The sequence below is a fragment of the Mitosporidium daphniae genome, assembly GCF_000760515.2.
Source record: "Mitosporidium daphniae strain UGP3 chromosome Unknown contig-29, whole genome shotgun sequence".
Lineage (NCBI taxonomy): Eukaryota > Fungi > Microsporidia > Mitosporidium > Mitosporidium daphniae.
The window spans coordinates 1-17,740 of NW_013546512.1; the positions used below are offsets into that span (position 1 = coordinate 1).

At 44.4% G+C, this 17,740-nt stretch overlaps 13 protein-coding genes across 13 annotated transcripts; 7 read left to right on the forward strand and 6 right to left on the reverse strand.

Annotated features, from left to right (window-relative positions):
- Positions 1-358, reverse strand: DI09_29p10 (uncharacterized protein; the record flags this gene model as incomplete). Its single annotated transcript, XM_013382684.1, has 1 exon — positions 1-358. A coding segment is annotated over one exon (358 nt), but the record flags the coding sequence as incomplete, so codon positions are not given.
- A 770-nt stretch (positions 359-1,128) lies between these two features.
- On the reverse strand, positions 1,129-1,701 carry DI09_29p20 (uncharacterized protein; the record flags this gene model as incomplete). Its single annotated transcript, XM_013382685.1, has 1 exon — positions 1,129-1,701. One exon carries the CDS (start codon positions 1,699-1,701, stop codon positions 1,129-1,131), a length of 573 nt encoding a protein of 190 aa, XP_013238139.1.
- Positions 1,702-1,769: 68 nt separating this feature from the next.
- DI09_29p30 (uncharacterized protein) lies at positions 1,770-2,177 on the forward strand (the record flags this gene model as incomplete). Its single annotated transcript, XM_013382686.1, has 1 exon — positions 1,770-2,177. The coding sequence occupies one exon, from the start codon at positions 1,770-1,772 to the stop codon at positions 2,175-2,177; it is 408 nt and encodes a 135-aa protein (XP_013238140.1).
- A 178-nt stretch (positions 2,178-2,355) lies between these two features.
- On the forward strand, positions 2,356-3,381 carry DI09_29p40 (putative lish motif-containing protein; the record flags this gene model as incomplete). Its single annotated transcript, XM_013382687.1, has 2 exons — positions 2,356-2,651; positions 2,892-3,381. The coding sequence occupies 2 exons, from the start codon at positions 2,356-2,358 to the stop codon at positions 3,379-3,381; spliced, it is 786 nt and encodes a 261-aa protein (XP_013238141.1).
- A 26-nt stretch (positions 3,382-3,407) lies between these two features.
- DI09_29p50 (uncharacterized protein) lies at positions 3,408-4,324 on the reverse strand (the record flags this gene model as incomplete). The annotated part of the gene is made up of 4 exons (XM_013382688.1): positions 3,408-3,595; positions 3,631-4,096; positions 4,133-4,230; positions 4,291-4,324. 4 exons carry the CDS (start codon positions 4,322-4,324, stop codon positions 3,408-3,410), a joined length of 786 nt encoding a protein of 261 aa, XP_013238142.1.
- A 67-nt stretch (positions 4,325-4,391) lies between these two features.
- On the forward strand, positions 4,392-5,357 carry DI09_29p60 (uncharacterized protein; the record flags this gene model as incomplete). The annotated part of the gene is made up of 1 exon (XM_013382689.1): positions 4,392-5,357. One exon carries the CDS (start codon positions 4,392-4,394, stop codon positions 5,355-5,357), a length of 966 nt encoding a protein of 321 aa, XP_013238143.1.
- A 27-nt stretch (positions 5,358-5,384) lies between these two features.
- Positions 5,385-6,559, forward strand: DI09_29p70 (uncharacterized protein; the record flags this gene model as incomplete). The annotated part of the gene is made up of 3 exons (XM_013382690.1): positions 5,385-6,122; positions 6,186-6,278; positions 6,317-6,559. The coding sequence occupies 3 exons, from the start codon at positions 5,385-5,387 to the stop codon at positions 6,557-6,559; spliced, it is 1,074 nt and encodes a 357-aa protein (XP_013238144.1).
- Positions 6,560-6,608: 49 nt separating this feature from the next.
- DI09_29p80 (DSBA oxidoreductase domain-containing protein) lies at positions 6,609-7,217 on the forward strand (the record flags this gene model as incomplete). Its single annotated transcript, XM_013382691.1, has 1 exon — positions 6,609-7,217. The coding sequence occupies one exon, from the start codon at positions 6,609-6,611 to the stop codon at positions 7,215-7,217; it is 609 nt and encodes a 202-aa protein (XP_013238145.1).
- Positions 7,218-7,248: 31 nt separating this feature from the next.
- On the forward strand, positions 7,249-10,566 carry DI09_29p90 (60S ribosomal protein L44; the record flags this gene model as incomplete). The annotated part of the gene is made up of 7 exons (XM_013382692.1): positions 7,249-7,251; positions 7,368-7,526; positions 7,572-7,688; positions 7,887-9,684; positions 9,726-10,033; positions 10,088-10,372; positions 10,420-10,566. 7 exons carry the CDS (start codon positions 7,249-7,251, stop codon positions 10,564-10,566), a joined length of 2,817 nt encoding a protein of 938 aa, XP_013238146.1.
- Positions 10,567-11,606: 1,040 nt separating this feature from the next.
- DI09_29p100 (uncharacterized protein) lies at positions 11,607-12,210 on the reverse strand (the record flags this gene model as incomplete). Its single annotated transcript, XM_013382662.1, is given in 4 exon segments — positions 11,607-11,905; positions 11,933-12,014; positions 12,031-12,096; positions 12,148-12,210. The coding sequence occupies 4 exon segments, from the start codon at positions 12,208-12,210 to the stop codon at positions 11,607-11,609; spliced, it is 510 nt and encodes a 169-aa protein (XP_013238116.1).
- Positions 12,211-12,546: 336 nt separating this feature from the next.
- Positions 12,547-13,494, reverse strand: DI09_29p110 (tRNA (guanine-N(7)-)-methyltransferase; the record flags this gene model as incomplete). Its single annotated transcript, XM_013382663.1, has 5 exons — positions 12,547-12,684; positions 12,714-13,105; positions 13,142-13,184; positions 13,214-13,280; positions 13,310-13,494. 5 exons carry the CDS (start codon positions 13,492-13,494, stop codon positions 12,547-12,549), a joined length of 825 nt encoding a protein of 274 aa, XP_013238117.1.
- Positions 13,495-13,536: 42 nt separating this feature from the next.
- Positions 13,537-14,478, forward strand: DI09_29p120 (uncharacterized protein; the record flags this gene model as incomplete). Its single annotated transcript, XM_013382664.1, has 1 exon — positions 13,537-14,478. One exon carries the CDS (start codon positions 13,537-13,539, stop codon positions 14,476-14,478), a length of 942 nt encoding a protein of 313 aa, XP_013238118.1.
- A 110-nt stretch (positions 14,479-14,588) lies between these two features.
- On the reverse strand, positions 14,589-16,163 carry DI09_29p130 (U3 associated protein Utp25; the record flags this gene model as incomplete). Its single annotated transcript, XM_013382665.1, has 1 exon — positions 14,589-16,163. The coding sequence occupies one exon, from the start codon at positions 16,161-16,163 to the stop codon at positions 14,589-14,591; it is 1,575 nt and encodes a 524-aa protein (XP_013238119.1).
- Between the last annotated feature and the right edge of the window lie 1,577 nt (positions 16,164-17,740).

The following is a 17,740-nucleotide window of genomic DNA, read 5'->3' on the forward strand; positions in this document are numbered from 1 at the left end:
TACCAACTCTACCAACTCTACCAACTCTACCAACTCTACCAACTCTACCAACTCTACCAACTCTTATATTGACCTCGATGGCTGGAAATGATAACTCCACAACAAATGCCCGTTTTTGGATGGACATTTTTTCGAGAACGTTATCTTTTTTATAAAAAGCAGACAAGGTATTGTTAAGAGGATCGGTCAAATTCGTCGGAGAACAGCCAAAAGTTAGCATCCTACCGATGGCTGTCACATTGCCGCGATGCTTGTTCACAATAATCTCGATACGGCCAAAAAGCGGGCAAATTTTCATTGGCGATGCAGAGTTTATAGGCAAAGCTGACAATACTGGGGCTGGCCAATAGATGCCCATGCAAGTGGGTGTGGCGGTAAAAAGTTTCGGCACTTCAGGTGGGGTTCGGTCCCAGCGAAAAAACAGCAGCAGCTTACAATATAAAAAGAGTATCAGGGCACTCTCTTTTGCGATTGACGCCGAAATGTGCATGCTAGAAATTGGAAAGCAAATCCAATCAATCGACGACAGCGATGGCAGCAAAAACGGAATCCAAAACATCGGCTACATCAATGATTTACCAGCGGCGTGTGCATGCAACACGAACTCTAACAAGAAGGGATGTGCCTCCATGTCAGATGGTATCCCATTCTGCACGAGGGGCTTTTAACGCGATGCATATTGTATTTCTTTTTGGCTCCAAAAAATCGATCATCGAACAGACCGATGTACATGGCATCTACTTGGTAGCAATGTTCCGCTGAGCCTTACAGTGCAAATTGTGCATGCAGAACATCAAAATAACGAGTTAGGATTTTAATTTAACATCAAGGCGATCAATTAACAATTTGGTTCTTTGTACAATAACGGGCTCCTCGTTGCAGTCGGAAAAGGATATCTGGCATAAGTTTGGGGAGAATTCCTTTGGCCAAGGTATTCCCATCGAAATTTCATTTAAAATTATAAGCGGCGCCTCATCAGTAGATAACTAATGTTTAAGAGGCAAATCAATACCTCGGCGATAAAGGCAATCGGAGGCGACAAATGGCGCGTGATTACCCCGATTCGCATACGCAAATCGTTGTGCGAAATGGTAAAAGTAAAGCCCTGCGGGGATAAGACACCAAAAGCTATACCTCAATTGTGAACGAATCCGATTTCACCAACAAAGGCATCCTTGTCGATGCGGTAAGATTGGAATTTAGCGCTGGGGAGTGGGCGGATTTCCATTTTGGCAAAAGAAATTGCCGTGCAGATGGTGTAGTAGATGAAGATGGTGTCGTAGATGAAGATGGTGTTTCAGGCGAGGATGGTGTTGCGAGCGGTGATGACGATGAAGAAGCAATGGCCGCATTAATCGTTAATTGCCCAAATAAAAGATCAATTGAGGAGTCTACTTCAATCCAACTGGTATCTTTTTGAGATGCGGAGCAGCAAAGTAGAATGGTCGATTGGCCCTCGTGGCATTTCACGAATGAAACACCGCTGTCGTGGGCAGAGCGAAATGATTGAAGCGTCGATGAAAATTGACAGGCATTCGTGGCATGAGAGATCGAATACTTTTCGTTAATATTGCCGATGAACTCATTCAGTATGCAAGACACCCTTGCGTGGACAAGCTCATTGGCCCTTCCCAATTCATTGGCCCTTCCCAGCTCATTGCCAATTATGGGACAAAACCACAATTTTACAGCAGCTGGCATTTGTCGCTAGGTAAATTAAAATTTATTAAGCTTTAATGTCAAGGAACAATGGGCAAGATCATTCAACGATGACAACGCAGCCCATCGCCAATGCTTCTTCGGCGGGCACGGCGTCCATCACTTCTTCTCCAGGGGCTTTCCATTACAAAAGAACCCCGTCCAACTCGATCAACTATTCTGCCGCCGAATGGGTTTCAAAAATGGGCCAAATATCCATCCCGAAAGGGTTACACCATAGCATTCTTATTATGCCTAGTGATCTCAATGAGCTCATAATGAATTACCTGATAATTGAAGGATATTCAGACGCTGTAAGGATATTTTCGGAAGAGTCTAAACAGAAGATTGATGATCTGGTTTTGAAGGATGTCGAGTTCAGGGAAAAGCTGCGAAACCTCGTGTTGGATGGCAAGATCAAAGAAACAATTTCCTTGATCAACGACTCATATCCAATGGTAGTTTCTTTGTTAAGCTGACACACTTAGCTGCTTGAAGAGAACAACGTCCTACTTTTCGCGCTGAAAAAGCAGCACTTGATAGAGCTGATCAAGGAGAATAGATCCAAAGAGGCTGTGTATTTCGCGCAAAAAGATCTGGTCCCGCTCACGGACATGAAGGTAACCCCGAAAGCGCTACAAAGACTAGGATCACTTGATGTCGGAACTTGAGGATGCCATGGCTCTTCTTGCTTATACTGGAAATAAAAGAAAGTCAAAAAAGCAGGAGCCGACGATCCCGGCTGAGATTTCGCATTTGCTGGATCAAGAGCACAGAGAAAAACTCGTCAAATTGCTAAACTCAAAAATACTAGAGGCCGGTGGGCTGGTACAGCCCGAGCCCAAGGTCAATAATTTGATTAGATTGATGTTCTGGGCCCAGAGCCTTTTGGACGAATATGGGGCCACATATCCGCACATTGACCATCTTTTAGACGTCGGCACCAAAGAACAGTGAGGATCGGCTTTGAGCACCATTCTTCCGCCCTCGTTGCAGGCTTTACGCTGCAACGGCAACAGCTAATAAACAAACGTGCGTCAATAATTGGGGTAGGGTTTATAAATTTTACGGACATCGTGAGCGGCTTGGAAATTTGGAAACATACTCAGCTTGATGGGCCACGCTTTACTTTTGCGTATTCACTGCGAAACAGACGAAAGTGGAGAGTGAAAAAACAGCAATGCCCGGTACAGGGTAGAGGAGCGAGAAAGCTGCCCATCTGTCGAGAGCACGGCAAGCAAGTCTCGCATTGCTATCCGTCTTTCTGGCATGTACGCAGAGGATGACGAGGATGCGCCGTGTAGCGGTCTCGGGTTACTCGATGGAGTTTCTGCTGGATTTGATGATGATGATGATGATGATGATGCCGGTGTTCCCTGTGGGGAGTTAGCATTGACCATCCACTGCTTTAATGGGATGCCAAGCTGGCCCATCGCAGTGGCATTGATGATTTTGGCCCGGATGCTACTTGAGTCTTGGAGACCAAGTGCCGAAATTGCTTGGGGAGACGACACACTTTGTTCTGGATCTTCTCCGGTGGGCGGTTGGGCTGAGGTGGAGTTTGGAACCCTTCCTCTTCGCGAAGTAGGAAGGATGCCGCCGATTGAGGACAGCAATTGGTCAAATTCTGCCTTTTCGCGCCTGTGTTGTTCTGAGAGCGCCTTGTCGAGAACGTACAATTGACGACGAGGATCGTTATCAATCTTTGGTTATCCAAGAAACAAAAGTACCTTGGAGCGGATGGATGACTTGTGAGAGGAACTTGACTCGTATCGATGCCTGGATATCAAGACAAGCTCATCCATGATGATTGCCAGCTTTGCTTGGAGCACGTAAAGCAGCCCCTCCATGATTCCATTTTCGGTGGACTTGGGAATGGAAATCTTATTTTTCGAGCCTACAGCGAAAATATTTCCGAAACAAGCTACTTACCTATGGTGGAGAGCAAGAAGGCCAAGTTGTCGTGATTGAAAAGACTTGAAATTTTGGCCCGAGGGTCCTCAATGGAAGGCATCGATGATGCGGGGAAATACGAGGTAAAGGCCTCTTGCTCCCTTAATATGGCCTCTGCCTCCTCTTTGAGATTGACGCCAGAATTAGCAAGAATATCTTGAATGGAATCGGTATCCTCCCGAGTGGACGAGATTGTTGTTGCAGTTGAGGGTGTGAGCAGTTGAGAGGGTGTCATATTGATCATAGGCATTGGCGCAACAATTGAGCCGTATGAGGAGGCTGCTGTGGGCGAATTTGTGGCTTCCGATGTGGCAGCAGATGTGCTTGCCGTCAGCACATCGGCAAGCAAGTTGATGCCAGGTGCCATCATTTCCGTTGCCGACAATGTGTTTGGGGCCACGTGCATTCTGCTTGCTGCTATGTTTATCTTGTTGATTGAAGAGCTCTAAAATGAGGCAATTGGATTACAAGATTGGCATACAGCTTTGACCCCAGAATCAGCCGACATGAACAGAGAAACTCCTGTATTTGGATCTGCTGGCTTTTGAATTTGTGGATAATTTGTAAAAGTTCGAGCTTCTTAGAATAGGACAGTTGCGAGATGATGTCTAGGCGAAGAAAGCAGCTTGGAACGCCTACCTTGGTGCAACGACTGGGAGCCTGCAGAATTCATGGCTAAATTTTAAAAAGTAAAATCTATTTTGGAGACAAACCAATTTTACAAACCAAGTTTTTATTTGATGGGCAAAAGGACGCTTCTTTTGCTAGATCTGAATGGGGTGCTGTTTTACTGCCCAGCCTCGTCGATTGTCAGTGCTTCGATTTTGGAAAAAAATCCAGGATCGTGTTTTGTAAACACAGGGTTGATACTACGGCCCTGGATCTCTGAATTTCTTTCCTTCTGCTTCCAGCATTTTGAGGTGGGCATTTGGACCTCTTTGCAGGCCAAAAATGCATATCCAATCATTGGGAGGATACTTGGCTCTCACGTTGAGATTTCCCACTCGGGCCTGATATTAGATTGTGGGCTCGTTGATGGGGGCAAGATATTCCCGGAGATTTCCCAAATCAAGGAGCTTGACAAAATGAGCACGGAGGCATCCATGATCAAGGGGGAAGAGCCCCGAAGTTGCGCACGCATGCAGATTTCCATTCTTCGACACCGAATGATGTCGAAAAGCTCGGTAAAAGGACAGCTCTCTTTACTTTGGACCCAAACGAGATGTACCATCTCGCACGATGGCCGCGCTTTTAAGATGAAAAAAGACCGTCCATTTATGCTGAAGGATCTTTCTTCGCTTTGGAAAGAGGATGGTGAGTTGCACGCACTGCCGGTCCATCAGATAGTTGAGAAAATCGTTATTAACCATCAAGATGCATCATACGTGCTCTCCAGCAATCCGGTACGGAAATTCGACGATCTGAGCGTCTCTGTGCCATCGAGATTGGACATAGCGTCGCGTTGGAGCCCAAAGAACACCGTGCTAATTGATGATTCGGCATACAAATTTTCGCAAACACCGCTCAATGGCATTCCAGTTTCGTCGTTTGACGAGGATTCCACAAACGACAACGTCCTGCTGCACTTGATGCAGTATTTGGAGAAAGAGGTGATTGCCCTGTCCAGGGACAAGGATGACTTTGACATTCGAGAAATTTTAAAAGCAAGGCCGTTTTCTGCGTTTACGCCATTAAATTGTGTTTAAATTTTCACGTTCCAAGTGTAGCGAGTGATGCATACGTCTACAAATCCCGACGATTTCTTTGAAAGTGACTCCATTCGAGCTGCAAGGGAATATCAGCGCAGCCGGATCAGCTACGCAAAAGGATCGCCTTTTCGGCTTCCAGGGAAAATTCTTTCCATCGCTAATCACCTATCAAGCCACATTGGGGCTGGTTGCTCCAATGGGGTTGCATATATTTTCCAGATAAGCAAAAACAGGTTGCTTCTTCGCGTAACGTGCAAAGGACATTCGGGTCCCGTTTCTGCAATTCAGTTTTTCAACAAGCAACACCAATTGCTCGTAATCACGGGATCCTGGGACAGGTCTATAAAGATCTTCGATGCATGGAACGGGTCGCTCATCAAGACATTTGACCAAGTTTTGCCGGATCTGATACGGTCGATTGCTCTTTTTCCATCCGAGAATCTTGTGATTGTCTTTGGAGATGCTCGCGGGTCGCTTTGTATTCTGGACGTCTTGCAAAACAGGAAGGTTATCAGAAAAGCTTGCAATAGGTCCATCGAGGTGATAAAAGTAGAGGGGACCCAAATCTTCATTGCCAGCTCAGAGGGGGCAGTTTGCTCGTTTACAATCGATGCTGTTGACTACTCTTTCAGCAAAAACGAAGGGCTCTTTTCGAACACGGACGAGCAACATGCTACATCGATTTATTCCATGGACCTAGTTTCGCCAGATACGCTGTACACAGGCTCGGCTGATGGATGTATATTTGCATGGGATGTTCCAGTAGCTTTTAATATTTTGATCAACTAGAGCGGTCTACGAATATGGCGCTCAAACGATTTAAAGTCTTGGGTTCGCTCCCTTGTTCATCCGCAGAGAAGAAGGGATTTATTATTTGCAGGTCTTGCTGATGGCACGTTGCATCTGATCCATGACCAAGTAAGAAAGCAAGCGCAGGTTTTACCCCATACGTCTAGGAGATAAAATTTACCGTTTCCTCTGGCGGCCATTTTGATGCCATCACGGGGTCGATTTGTATTACAAGCGAAAATAATATTGATTATCTCATCACGGCCTCACTGGATGGCACAGTTAGGACTTGGATTGTGCCTTCAGAGGGCAAGCTAAGGCTGGAAGAGCTGCCCTCCGCTTCTTTCGACGATGATGAGGATTTAGATGCACTTTTGTGCGATGAAAAAGAGGACGATGGCAATGGCTAGTAAAAAGCTTAAATAAATAAATTGATCCGCAATTTGATCAACCCTTGTGATGGCAAAGCTTGAGTTCTACTTTGACTTGGCCTCTCCTTATAGCCGGATTGCATGTCACAGGTTAAAGGTGTGGCGAAAAGAGAACCATGCACAGCTGGAATGCATCCCAGTTTCACTAACCGCCATTCTGAAAGACTCTTCCGGAGAAACCGCATTGCAACACAAAAAACGAATGCATTCGCTAGTGGACTTGAAAAGAGCAGCCTGTTTATATGAAATCTCTGATTTCGACACCAGCAGCTCGAGAATACAAGCGAACTTGAAATCCAAAGAGATTCGCTTGAAAATGATCGAGCTGGCCAACAGAGGCATCACCTTTGACGATCTCGAGCTTCTGTATAAAAAATATTGGAGCTTTTCGTGCACAGAGCAGAAGGATCCCATCACTTGCAATCAAGATGCAACAAAAAAGCAAACCTTTAGCAGCGAAGGGCAAGTAAAGCTGCTAGAAAACACAAAAAAAGCCATCGAAATGGGTGCTTTCGGTCTTCCGTGGTTTAGGCTTTTCAGGAGCGGCAGAGATGCACAAGCATATTTCGGATCCGATCGATTGGAGCACATCAGCCTGGACGTTCAAGAGAACATTGCCAATAAAAGCAAATTATAAAATTAAATTTTACAGCCTTAAATTTTAAGAAATGGTAAGTCTTCCCCTTCCGACGGGTCCATCGATCGAGAAAATGCAATTCTTTTCATCAATCATCCCTTGTGTCATTTTTGTCATCATCGCTTGCTTGAATGTTTTCTAATTTTAAAGGTTAATATCCCAAAGGCCAGGAATACCTTTTGCAAGCGCTGTCGTATGCACAAGCCTCACAAAGTGTCCCAGTACAAAAAGGGAAAGGACTCTGTTCACGTGCAAGGTAAAAGACGTTACGACCGCAAACAAGCAGGTTTTGGTGGTCAAACAAAGCCCGTATTCCACAAGAAGGTACTGTTCGTTTCGGATTTCTCATTTTAGGCCAAAACCACCAAGAAAATCGTGCTTCGTTTGGAATGCACCGTCTGCAAGCATAAGAATCAGCTAGCTCTCAAGCGCTGCAAGCATTTTGAGCTGGGAGGAGATAAGAAGACTAAGGTTTGTGTTTGTAGTTTTGATTTTCCCCCTCATAGGGTGCTGCTCTCAGTTTCTAAGGTCTGTATTTATCCAATAAATGATCGCCGCTTGTTTACTTGGTTTAACGCATTAAAGGGAATACACTACGCCCTTCCGATCTTGTGGCCTTGCAATATAAGTTTCCTTTAATGGCATCACAAATTTGAATTTTAATTTCAGCTGATGGTGGGCTGTTGGCAAAATGCCCCCGCAGATATCTCCTGCTGGGCGACCAGCCCTCAGTCAGATAGTAACCCTTGGGATGTGGCCAATGCCAACGAGGTAGCTTGTACCTCTTTGGAGGGGTCTGCCCCAAGCTCCGAACTAAATTTGGAAAAGCTGCCGACCTCTAAATCCAATTGCCAAAGGCGAATAGCGTCTTCTCCCGGCCCCTCTCGTGCAAATAAGAACTGCATTTCATCTTTTTTGTCTCGTACTGCCAAGAGTGAGAGAAATGACGATACGGTTACCGAAATTTTACAAGAATCTCCAAACACAAAGTTGATGGTGAAAGACACCTTTGTCAACTATTCCGTTTTGGAGCGACCAACATGTGATGGGTTGCATTGGAATCATCACTCGAAAAGAGGATCTTTTATTACAAATTCCAGTGAACACACAGCAAGAGCAAACGCTCAGGGATATTTAGCGCACGAATATGGAGATCCTCGAATGCTTGATAATCGCTACTATGCAACGATCCAAAACGGAAGGGATTGTGATCAGATTATCCACAATAATAGGCCAAAAGCGGATATTTCTTTGAAAATAGCATCTGATCGCACAGAATCCCACTGTTTCTCATCAAGAGCACGGTCTTTTAAAGATCCCTCAACCTATCGAGGAGTTTCCAACCAAAGAGTTCCAGCGCTATACCATGGGAATTCTCCGGCACACGACGGCAATTTTGTCTGTTCGAGAAGTAAAAGCAGCACTCCTTGCAATGGGGAATTGAAGGCAATAACGGCCAATTCTACGGCAGATGTGGATGGCGGTGGGTTAGATTATGTTTCTGCCGCACATGATTTTGATTTATTTGCTCCCATACCGAGTTCTAGACACCTCAGCAATTCAAAGCCCGACAATTTTGAACCTTATACTCGCGTAAAGCCTGACCACGTCAGTTCTCGAAGAAATCGAGACAAGACAGGTCAACACCCAACAAGGACAGACTCTTTTCATACGCGTGAGCGCGCCATTATTCCGGATTCAGAAAAATTCATCGGTTCTTTTCGATCAGAAAATCGCTCTGAAAGCCCTCTATGTAGGATCAAGCCACACGATTCCGATCTTTCACGGGGCACCAAAAGAAAGAGAGAAGGCCCTTTTGATAACATTGAAAATACACGCTTCAATTGTGCAGAACCAAAAGATAATAGTTTATGGGGAATGCAGGAAATGAAGGATAAAAAGCCAGTTGATTTTTTTTCAACCGATTTCTCATCTTCGGTCAACCTGATGAAGACATCAAATCCAGTCGATGAATTTGTGCTTCTTGAAGGCAAAAAGTCTAAATCAAAATTTGGTTGGAATGTTCTTGACGGCAATAACAGCTCTGATTCGACAGATCTTCGCCAGGCTGATTGCCAAATGTCTCTTCCTCAACCATCTGGATCTAAAACATTTCTTTCTGACGATTGGGGCGCAGCCGATAGTCACTCCTCCTGGGGCGCAGCCGATAGCCATTCCTCCTGGGGCGCAGATCTTAAACAGACAAGTGGTCATTCGAGGAAATCCAAATTTCATTCCATTAAGGACGATAAGGAAAATTTAGCAAGAGATTTACCATCTTCCAAACGGGTGGATACTTTGAAGCAAAAGTCATCTTGGTCAAGTATTTCCGATCGTTCAAATATGACTGTATTGACGGGACTTTCCAATGAGAAAGAAAATGTGTCTAACATGGCTCCAGAATCTGAGCTCGCAAGCAAACTCGCCAAAAGCCACGATGCTTCTAAAAATGCTGTCTCGGGCTGGGGTGAGTCGGGTAATACTGTTTCCGGCTGGGGGAGCCTATAGACAACATACCCGGTTGGGGAGAGCCTATAGACAACATACCTGGCTGGGAAGAATTTAGAGAAACTTTGCAGAACACGCCAAAACCCTCGAAAAGCACATCCACGCCCACAAAAAGCATGCTATTACCTTCGCAGGCTGATTTTGGAGGCAAAGTTAATTGTTCTGAGCACATTTTTCCATCCTCCAAACCAATAGCTTCTTCGTCAGGATTATCCCCAAAGCGCCTATTAAAGTTAGAAAAGCTAACTTCTCAATTCTTGAAGCTGATATCAAAGGTGATGGAAACAGGATCCCGAGCATCGATAAAGGTAAGCCTCTTTTATTTGTAACCTGGTAAGGATTCTGCACTCTTTCTTTGCCAGGACTGTGGCGATCCTGTTCTTGAAGAATTGTTCTTTGAAGCGTCTTTAAAGGCAATCGAGACAAAAGGTCTTAACAAGCATCTTGTAGATCCTTTTTACGACAAGCTTCATCTTCTGTATCTCATTAACGAGATCTTTATCGCCCAATCTGAAGCGTTTGGCGGTGTTCTCGCGTTCAACTTGACAGCAAGATGTTCCTTCATCTCGGTTATAGCGAAAAGAATATTTCACATTGCCTTTGACGAAGCAGCCTCTAGTCGCGATGCAAAGCTGGTCCTTGTAAAGGTTGGCTTGATATTTTAACGGCATAGCTATTGATCTTGTGGAGGCAGCAACGGCATTTTGGCCCCTACTTTTTGGAATCCTTGTTCAGCTTGGATGAAGATCACATGCGAGAAAATCTGCTTCAGCAAGCGCAAGAAGAAACCTTTCTCCCCCAAAGGGACATACCTTTGCTTCAGGATGACCTTTTCGATTAATTGAACTTTCTATGTTTTAGCAATACCGAAATTCTCCTCCACACGCATCGACGCGCGTATCTAAGCATTTTTAATTTAACGTCAAGATTGATGTGGATATCCGTGAACGTGGTACTTTGGCAGGCCACGCCAGATGATTAAGCGAATCAAACGAAACGAAGGACTCAATTGTAACTGCAACAAATTAAATTACTAGCGTCCCATTGATGTTTACTTGGGATTTCTACACATTTGCCAGGGGTTTTTCCTTTGAAACGTTGGAGATCCGTCGATGCATTTTATTTTTCGCTCGCAAATAATTGGTTCCCCTTTGGGTTCTTTCTTTTCCATACGATAAGTAACTCTTCCAAACGTCTCGTGACACACAGCCACGTCGATCCGCGAATATTTACAACTAGCAGCCTAAAGGCCGTGGAGTACAAGGTTGCAGCAGAAAGCAATATCTATGTGGTGTGTAGCTTATACTAATGACAAGATTGAAGATAGCCGGGTTTGTATGTGAAACGAACTTTTTTCAAAGTGAAATTTTCTCGTAATCGATTCAGTGACTAAAATAGAAAAAATCGCGGCTCAAGTTGCGTCAAAAGACCAACGAATTAACTGCACAATAGACGTTGCAGCTGGAAACTGCATATATGATCTTTGATCATTGCTAGTATCTTTCATTTAAAATACTCTAAGGTTTGGCAGCAAGTAAAACAACTTCAAAAAGGCTGGCCATGCTATCTATCTGGCTAAATACTTGGACTAGCGGCTACAAAAGAAAAATAATCCCTCTTGTAAGACCATGAGCACAATCAATAGTAGGAAATAATCCAGCAGAGAACCATAGTCATCAAGTGCACTTGTCAACTGTTTCAAACACACATCTGGTGGCAATCTGAGCAACTTGAAGAAATAGATTTGACCGAAATTTTGAAGCCGGTTTGACGCTTGGTGCCTACAAACACGGCTAGAACTGCCAGCGCATCGAAACAAATAACCATTAAAACTAATGTGAATGCACGTGGACTATTCCAAGCATACTTGCATGCTATCATTTAATGATCATCGGTGTCGGCTTGACCCGATCCATGTGTCGCTAAAAGGGGCTCTTCAGTTTCGGCCGCTTTAGCACGGTAAATTCTAGCTTTTAGTCTTTTTGCTTTAACCTGGGCTTCTTTACAGGCAGCATGAGCTTCGTCAGCTTGATTTCTGAGCCAGAATATTTGACACTTCCGACCAACTTTCTCAAATTTGTGTCTTAATATAACGTCTTCACCTCTGAGCGCGATTAGTTTATCCTCAAACTTGAGCCGGGCTTCTTCGTATGCGTCATCATAACATTTGGTCCCGAGTTCTTTTTTTTTGAGATCGATTATTTTACGTGCAATCTTAGCAGCCTGCTCTACCGCCTCGGTTGATTCGACTCCAGAGGGCTTGACCAATTGAGCTACGAGCTTGTGGGGCTATCTTGACTTTAACCCAATCAGCTTTATCGCTGAGGCTCCTTGATGTCTCCGTGCACTTTCCTGCTTCTGGGTTAGACAGCTACCTCTTCAATATTATTCGTCAGTAAATCCGATCTATTTTCAGCAGCACGAAAAATGGTGACAAATAAAAAAGGCCGTAAAAGTTATGAGAAGTAAACTTTTTGATGGCCATTGAGGCAGGCTGTTTGTTAAAAGAACACTGTTCTGGCACGTTATAGGCCCTTTGCACCCGGAATTTTGCATCGAATCAAAATGCTTGAAAATAAGGAAATACACCAACTAGCCATAAAGGCACGATTTATTGCACATCCGACCAATTGGATCAGGGGCGGCTTGTGCATAGAAAATCCTGCAAGAAGCCAACGATCGAAGCCAACGATCGAAGCCAACGATCAAAGCCAACGATCAAAGCCAACCGCCCCATGCTGATCCCAGAATGCCCAGTGATATTTTCTGATAACTTTAGGGTTAGGGTCATTTAATAATTCAAGGAGCAGAAGACGTGTGTTTATTTGGGAAGCTGCTCAATTAGCGATGGATGCAAGATACGCTCGTAAACGGCAGCAAATTTTTGGCCATTGTTTCTTTCAACCTTGATGCCCTCCTCTGTTTTTGAAAGAATCACTCGAATCAATGGATCTTCAGTCTAATGGTAACAAACTGGATACGAATTACATTTGGCAGGGCCTTGAACAAAGAGTGTGAATTTAAATGCATCAACATCCAATCGAAAAGGTCGGGAACATCTGTTGCAATATAAAGTCGACCCCCTGGACGCAGATAGTATGCATATTCTGACAACAGGGAGTGGGTTATGATCCGGGCTTTGTGTTTTTTCTTTTTGAAATGGGGATCCGGGAACAAGAAGAACATTTTCTCCAACTGAGCCTTTTCAAAAAAATGGGGCATGCATTTCATTGCATTTGTTCTGATCACTGAAATGTTTTCAAAGCACGCCGGATTCGTTGCACGGAGTACAGCAATACGCTCCGAGACGTAATTTACAAGCTTCAAGCGAATTTCCATGCCCAAGGCCAGGGCATCTGGGAAAAGCGGAGCAAGCGCGACTATGATAAGCGATATGATTCCTCTGCTTTACATACCTAACAACCCGCCATATCCACAGCCCACATCCACAATAGTTACCTTGAAAAAGAGTGCGTTGAGAAACTTACTTTAGCTTCATCATGAGTGGCAGACGGAAAATATGGGCTCCAGTCCATTTCAGCAGGAGATACCGGGCTAAAAGGTTACAAAGACCATAAAAATACAAGTCAATGTTGTGGTCGGAAAATGGATTGCAATGGGCCCTCTGTCGATAGAACCGCTTTCGCGGCATGTGAGCAGGGGGGGAAATGCCAATCGCCTCGCATGATGTCTTATTAGCGCGAGGTTTTGTGGGCATTGTATCGATAGGGCCGGTTGTCTCTGCAGAGACGCCCAGAATATCGGCCATAAATAGGAAATTAATAAAAATTTAAAAAGGAAATTTTAATTAATGCTCGCCATTGAGCAAGAGTTGGCCACTCTTTTTGCGTCGAAATCTTATGTTGCTACGACGGAGCTAAAAAGTGAGGCTCCCAAGTCAAAAAATCAAATAAGGCGGGAAGCAAGATCCGCTCTTCGCAAGTCGTTGCGTAGCGCATATTGCGAAGCAAAACGTGAGAAACAGCGTCAAAAACGGGCAAAATCTGCTCGTCCACACACGATAGATACCCAAGATTCACCCTCGGAAATAGATAAGGGCGACACATGTGGCGCTGTTGTGCTATCGAATTGTGAAAGTCCGATGGAAATAAAGCCTGCAAGCTTCGCAACACAGCCTCCAAATTCATTGGAGACCTTGAACAGCGAGCAAACCAAGGAAAATGGCGGATGGGTTCTCTTTGACACAGCATTTGATGAACTTATGCTTCCAAAAGAGCGATCGTCATTGGCGGCACAGCTAGCCAGATGTCATGGCATGAACAAAAGATCCCCGAGTGGCTTCTGCAAGATGCTGATTGGACCGATTTCTCCGGATTTCTCCTTGCTTTTGGAAAAATATTGCGCCATCTTGTGGAAAAATGTGACTCTTTTTGCAGAACTTCCGAAAAAGTCAGCTTTGCCTTCGCTAAAGGGCGAGGACAGTTTATTTCACTCTGAAGAGCAGGCAGCGCCTGCACCAGGTAAGGGGGCGACAAATCTCAAGATTCTGTACCTGAGTGCGGATGCAGAACATGTGCTGACGGAGTCTGAAATGAACGACCCGGAACTTTGCATTGTAATTGGGGCGCTGGTAGATCGCAACAGACACAAAGGAGCAGGAATGCGGCGCGCCCAAGAGCTGGGAATCCCTGCTGCTAGGCTCCCGATTCAGGAGTCCGGGGTATCGCTGAACTCTTCCACCGTTTTAACAGTTAACCAAGGTTCGACGTTATGCATTTATCCTAGTTTTTGAAATTCTACTGGCATTTTGGGAAAACCGGCAATGGGGACATGCAATTAAAACGGCCATTCCCACAAGGAAGCTCAAATAAAAAATTAATTTATTAAGTGGCCCGCTCCTGGTCATCGCTCGACAAGCATTCTATTCAGGGCAGATGGTCCATAATGCGCAGCTATAGGCTCGGGACCGACTAGCCGCTCAAGCGCCAATGCATCCTCGGGCATGTTGACATACATGGACACGGTTGGCACTTGGCAATTTGTGCCGCCATTGTCAATCGGCATGCAGTAGTGAACCAGATGGTCATAAAGAGAAGGGTCAGTCGGGGGGCCAAAGAAGATCAACTGCTCGATTCCACGAAAAAGAAGTCGCTTGAAATACAGCAGCCTTTCGGAGAGCAGAAGAACACGCGTGTGACGATTGAAGAACGAAGATCTGGCGCCTATAATCTCGCCGTCTGACGAGTAATCCGAAACGGCCTTGAACGCAATATCACCTCTCTCCTGGAGCTTCGCTTTTATTTGTACATAGTCCAAATACGAGGGTACATAAATACAAATGCGCTGGGGATGGGGATTTCCCTTCATCTTGGCAATGGCAGATAGAACTTCGCTATCAAAATAAGATATCGTGTTGACGGAATCTTCCGAGCGTTTCAAAAAAAAGTTAATTGCCAGCTTGCAGCCAGCGGTCCATTTTGGCGGCATAGATGTGTTGATAGAGGGAGAGGCTGTGATTGTCGAGCCGATTTTTTCTTTTGGTAGGGCTCTCCAGAAGGAATTGATTTCCGGAGTCGCATATTTGGTGCTTATCAAAGTTTGCAGAGCCTCCTTTCCCTTTCCATCCAAAAGCAGTGGGTGGATGCGTGAAAAGTCGCACGCATAGCTCTTTGTCGGGATAAGATTGATATGTTCATGGACGTGCAGCAAATGGTCCCAATTTTGCATGTTGATGACATCTGCCTCCAAGATGATCAACAGACGAAGCGAGGAAAGAAAATCGTGATCATGCTTCATTGAGGTATCACCTTTTGAGCCGATAAGGATACGTAGGGAAAGAGGCGACGCAATAATTAAATCCGAGCCATAGAACTTTTCGTATAGAGAAATCGATCGAGACCCAATGCGGATGCCCAAACGAAAATGATCGTCAACATTTCCTTTGAAAGGTGATTCTGGAAGCTTCCTTTTGATGGGGGCCGTTGACTCGCTGATGAGGTCGCTGTCTGATTCGCTGACGGAGGCAGTCATATCGCTGTCAGAATGGACAGTCTCACCATCTGGGGGTTTTTTGTAAGAACCCAAAGAAGCACGTTTTTCGCAACTAGTGCTGTCGTCTTCTGTTAACAAGTCTTGTTCTTGTCTCTGCTCCTGCTCACCAGGACCAAATTCAGCTAGGAAACGTTTACGCGACTGGATAGTCTTAATAGATGAGGTCTCAATTAAAGAGTTGACCAGTTCAAAGGCCGAGTTTCGAAATGGAGCCAACACAAGAACAACTGGCCGCGTGAATCCTTGATCGCGAAACTCAACGTCGTCATCTTTATCGGAGGAACTCGACAAAATCTGGTTGTTTTTCTTGATGGTAGCTTTGTAGTTGCTAATGAAAGAGTAAATATATTTTGCAAGATTTTCTGTATCCCCCTGCTGTGGAAAATGATAAATTTGCTTTCCAGACTGGAGAGATTCCAAAAGCATTTAAAAAAAAATTAAAACCCCCGTTTTTAAGTGGCACGACACAGCACGGCAGGGCATCAATAAAGCCAGCCCATTTTACCATTGACAAGAAAAGCACAGTCTTTACGCCCACGCCAATTCATTCCAGCTGCTATGTCAGTGACGTAAGACAACTGTTGATGTTTTCTGCTCGTTCAAGATGTTACTGGGAGCTTGTCTTTAGCAACTTTACCATTGGTTCGTGACGAAACTACAGCGTAGCCGGTCTCCACTTCCGATCGCTTTGAGAATTATTTTTCGTTTCAATTGATCAAAGAAATAATTAGCTTGCAAGCTTTCAGGTTTGAACTGATCTTTTCGCTTCCTTTGAGCATCCCCGTGTATCCGCCGTCGATTCTCGATTTTCGGTTCAGTTGCAAAATGCCATGGAGTTCGTTTCTTTCTTGCTACAAATATCAATACAACCGTGTGCGACTTTTCTGGGGAATATTTGAGCAAAATTAAGGCTTTATTGAACGAGACAGATCGAGCCAACGACCTTGGGAAAATACCATCCAGGATGCAAGGGCTTGCCATCATTATCGGGGAGCAGAAATTAGCAGTAGTTTAAAGGCTTATATGCCATATACAATATACTCTGCTCGTAACTCGCGCGTTCCAACAACGAAACTGTGGCAAAAGGGTTAGGGTTAGGGTTAGGGTTGCACATCAGTATAGCCCCCCTCCCGCAATCAATATCTTGAATATTTAATTTGCGGTTGACTTGGGAGCACACGGAGACAGACCCAAGGTATTTGGGGAAGTTGAACATCAATAAAGTCAGTAGGCCAGGGACAGCAAAAACCAGCATGTTATACGTACCCCAGTCCTAGTACATCTTTTTTTAATTTAATTTAACTTTTAGGTGTTCTATGCTAAAACTCAATTGAATCAAATATACAAGCAATTCTTGGGCATATGAATCGATCTGTTTCCCGTTTGATAAGTAAAGGCAAGCCTTTATACTCTTTTCAGATGTTTTGAATTAAAACAGTGAGAAGATATTAAAAAGAATGAATCCATCGGCCAAAAAGTGCCGCATATTATCACTTTTAATGGAAGGGTTTGCCTAAAAGAGCTTTGTGAAAGGCATTATTGGATGATTGAAGGCCTCTTTTGCGTACGTATAGTCATCTTTAATGGTCATACCTGAACTTTCTGCATTTATGGCCTTTTTTTTGTTCATTGGAGTCTGGCACAACTTTGCAACTTTGAAGCTAATGTCTCTTCCAATTTTGCTTTATCAGATACGCAATCTTTATGCTCAGAATCCATGTTTTTTACGGAAGGAGCTAGTAGAAAAAATTTGAAAAATATCGCATGGAAGGTATTCAAGCGCTTAACTGTATTAATTTTGTTGTAACCTTTCTATTTTTGCTTGGAATTGAAATTGAAATCGCACATGGATAAAATGTCCAAACAACTGCACCCGATAAGCGGTAATGGTACCAGCAGCCATTAGCATGCAAAGCAAATCACAAAATAATCCTTTGCAAGCGGAATCTATACGAAGAATTACTTCAAATTTGTTATGCACGACGAAATGAAATCGCACATTG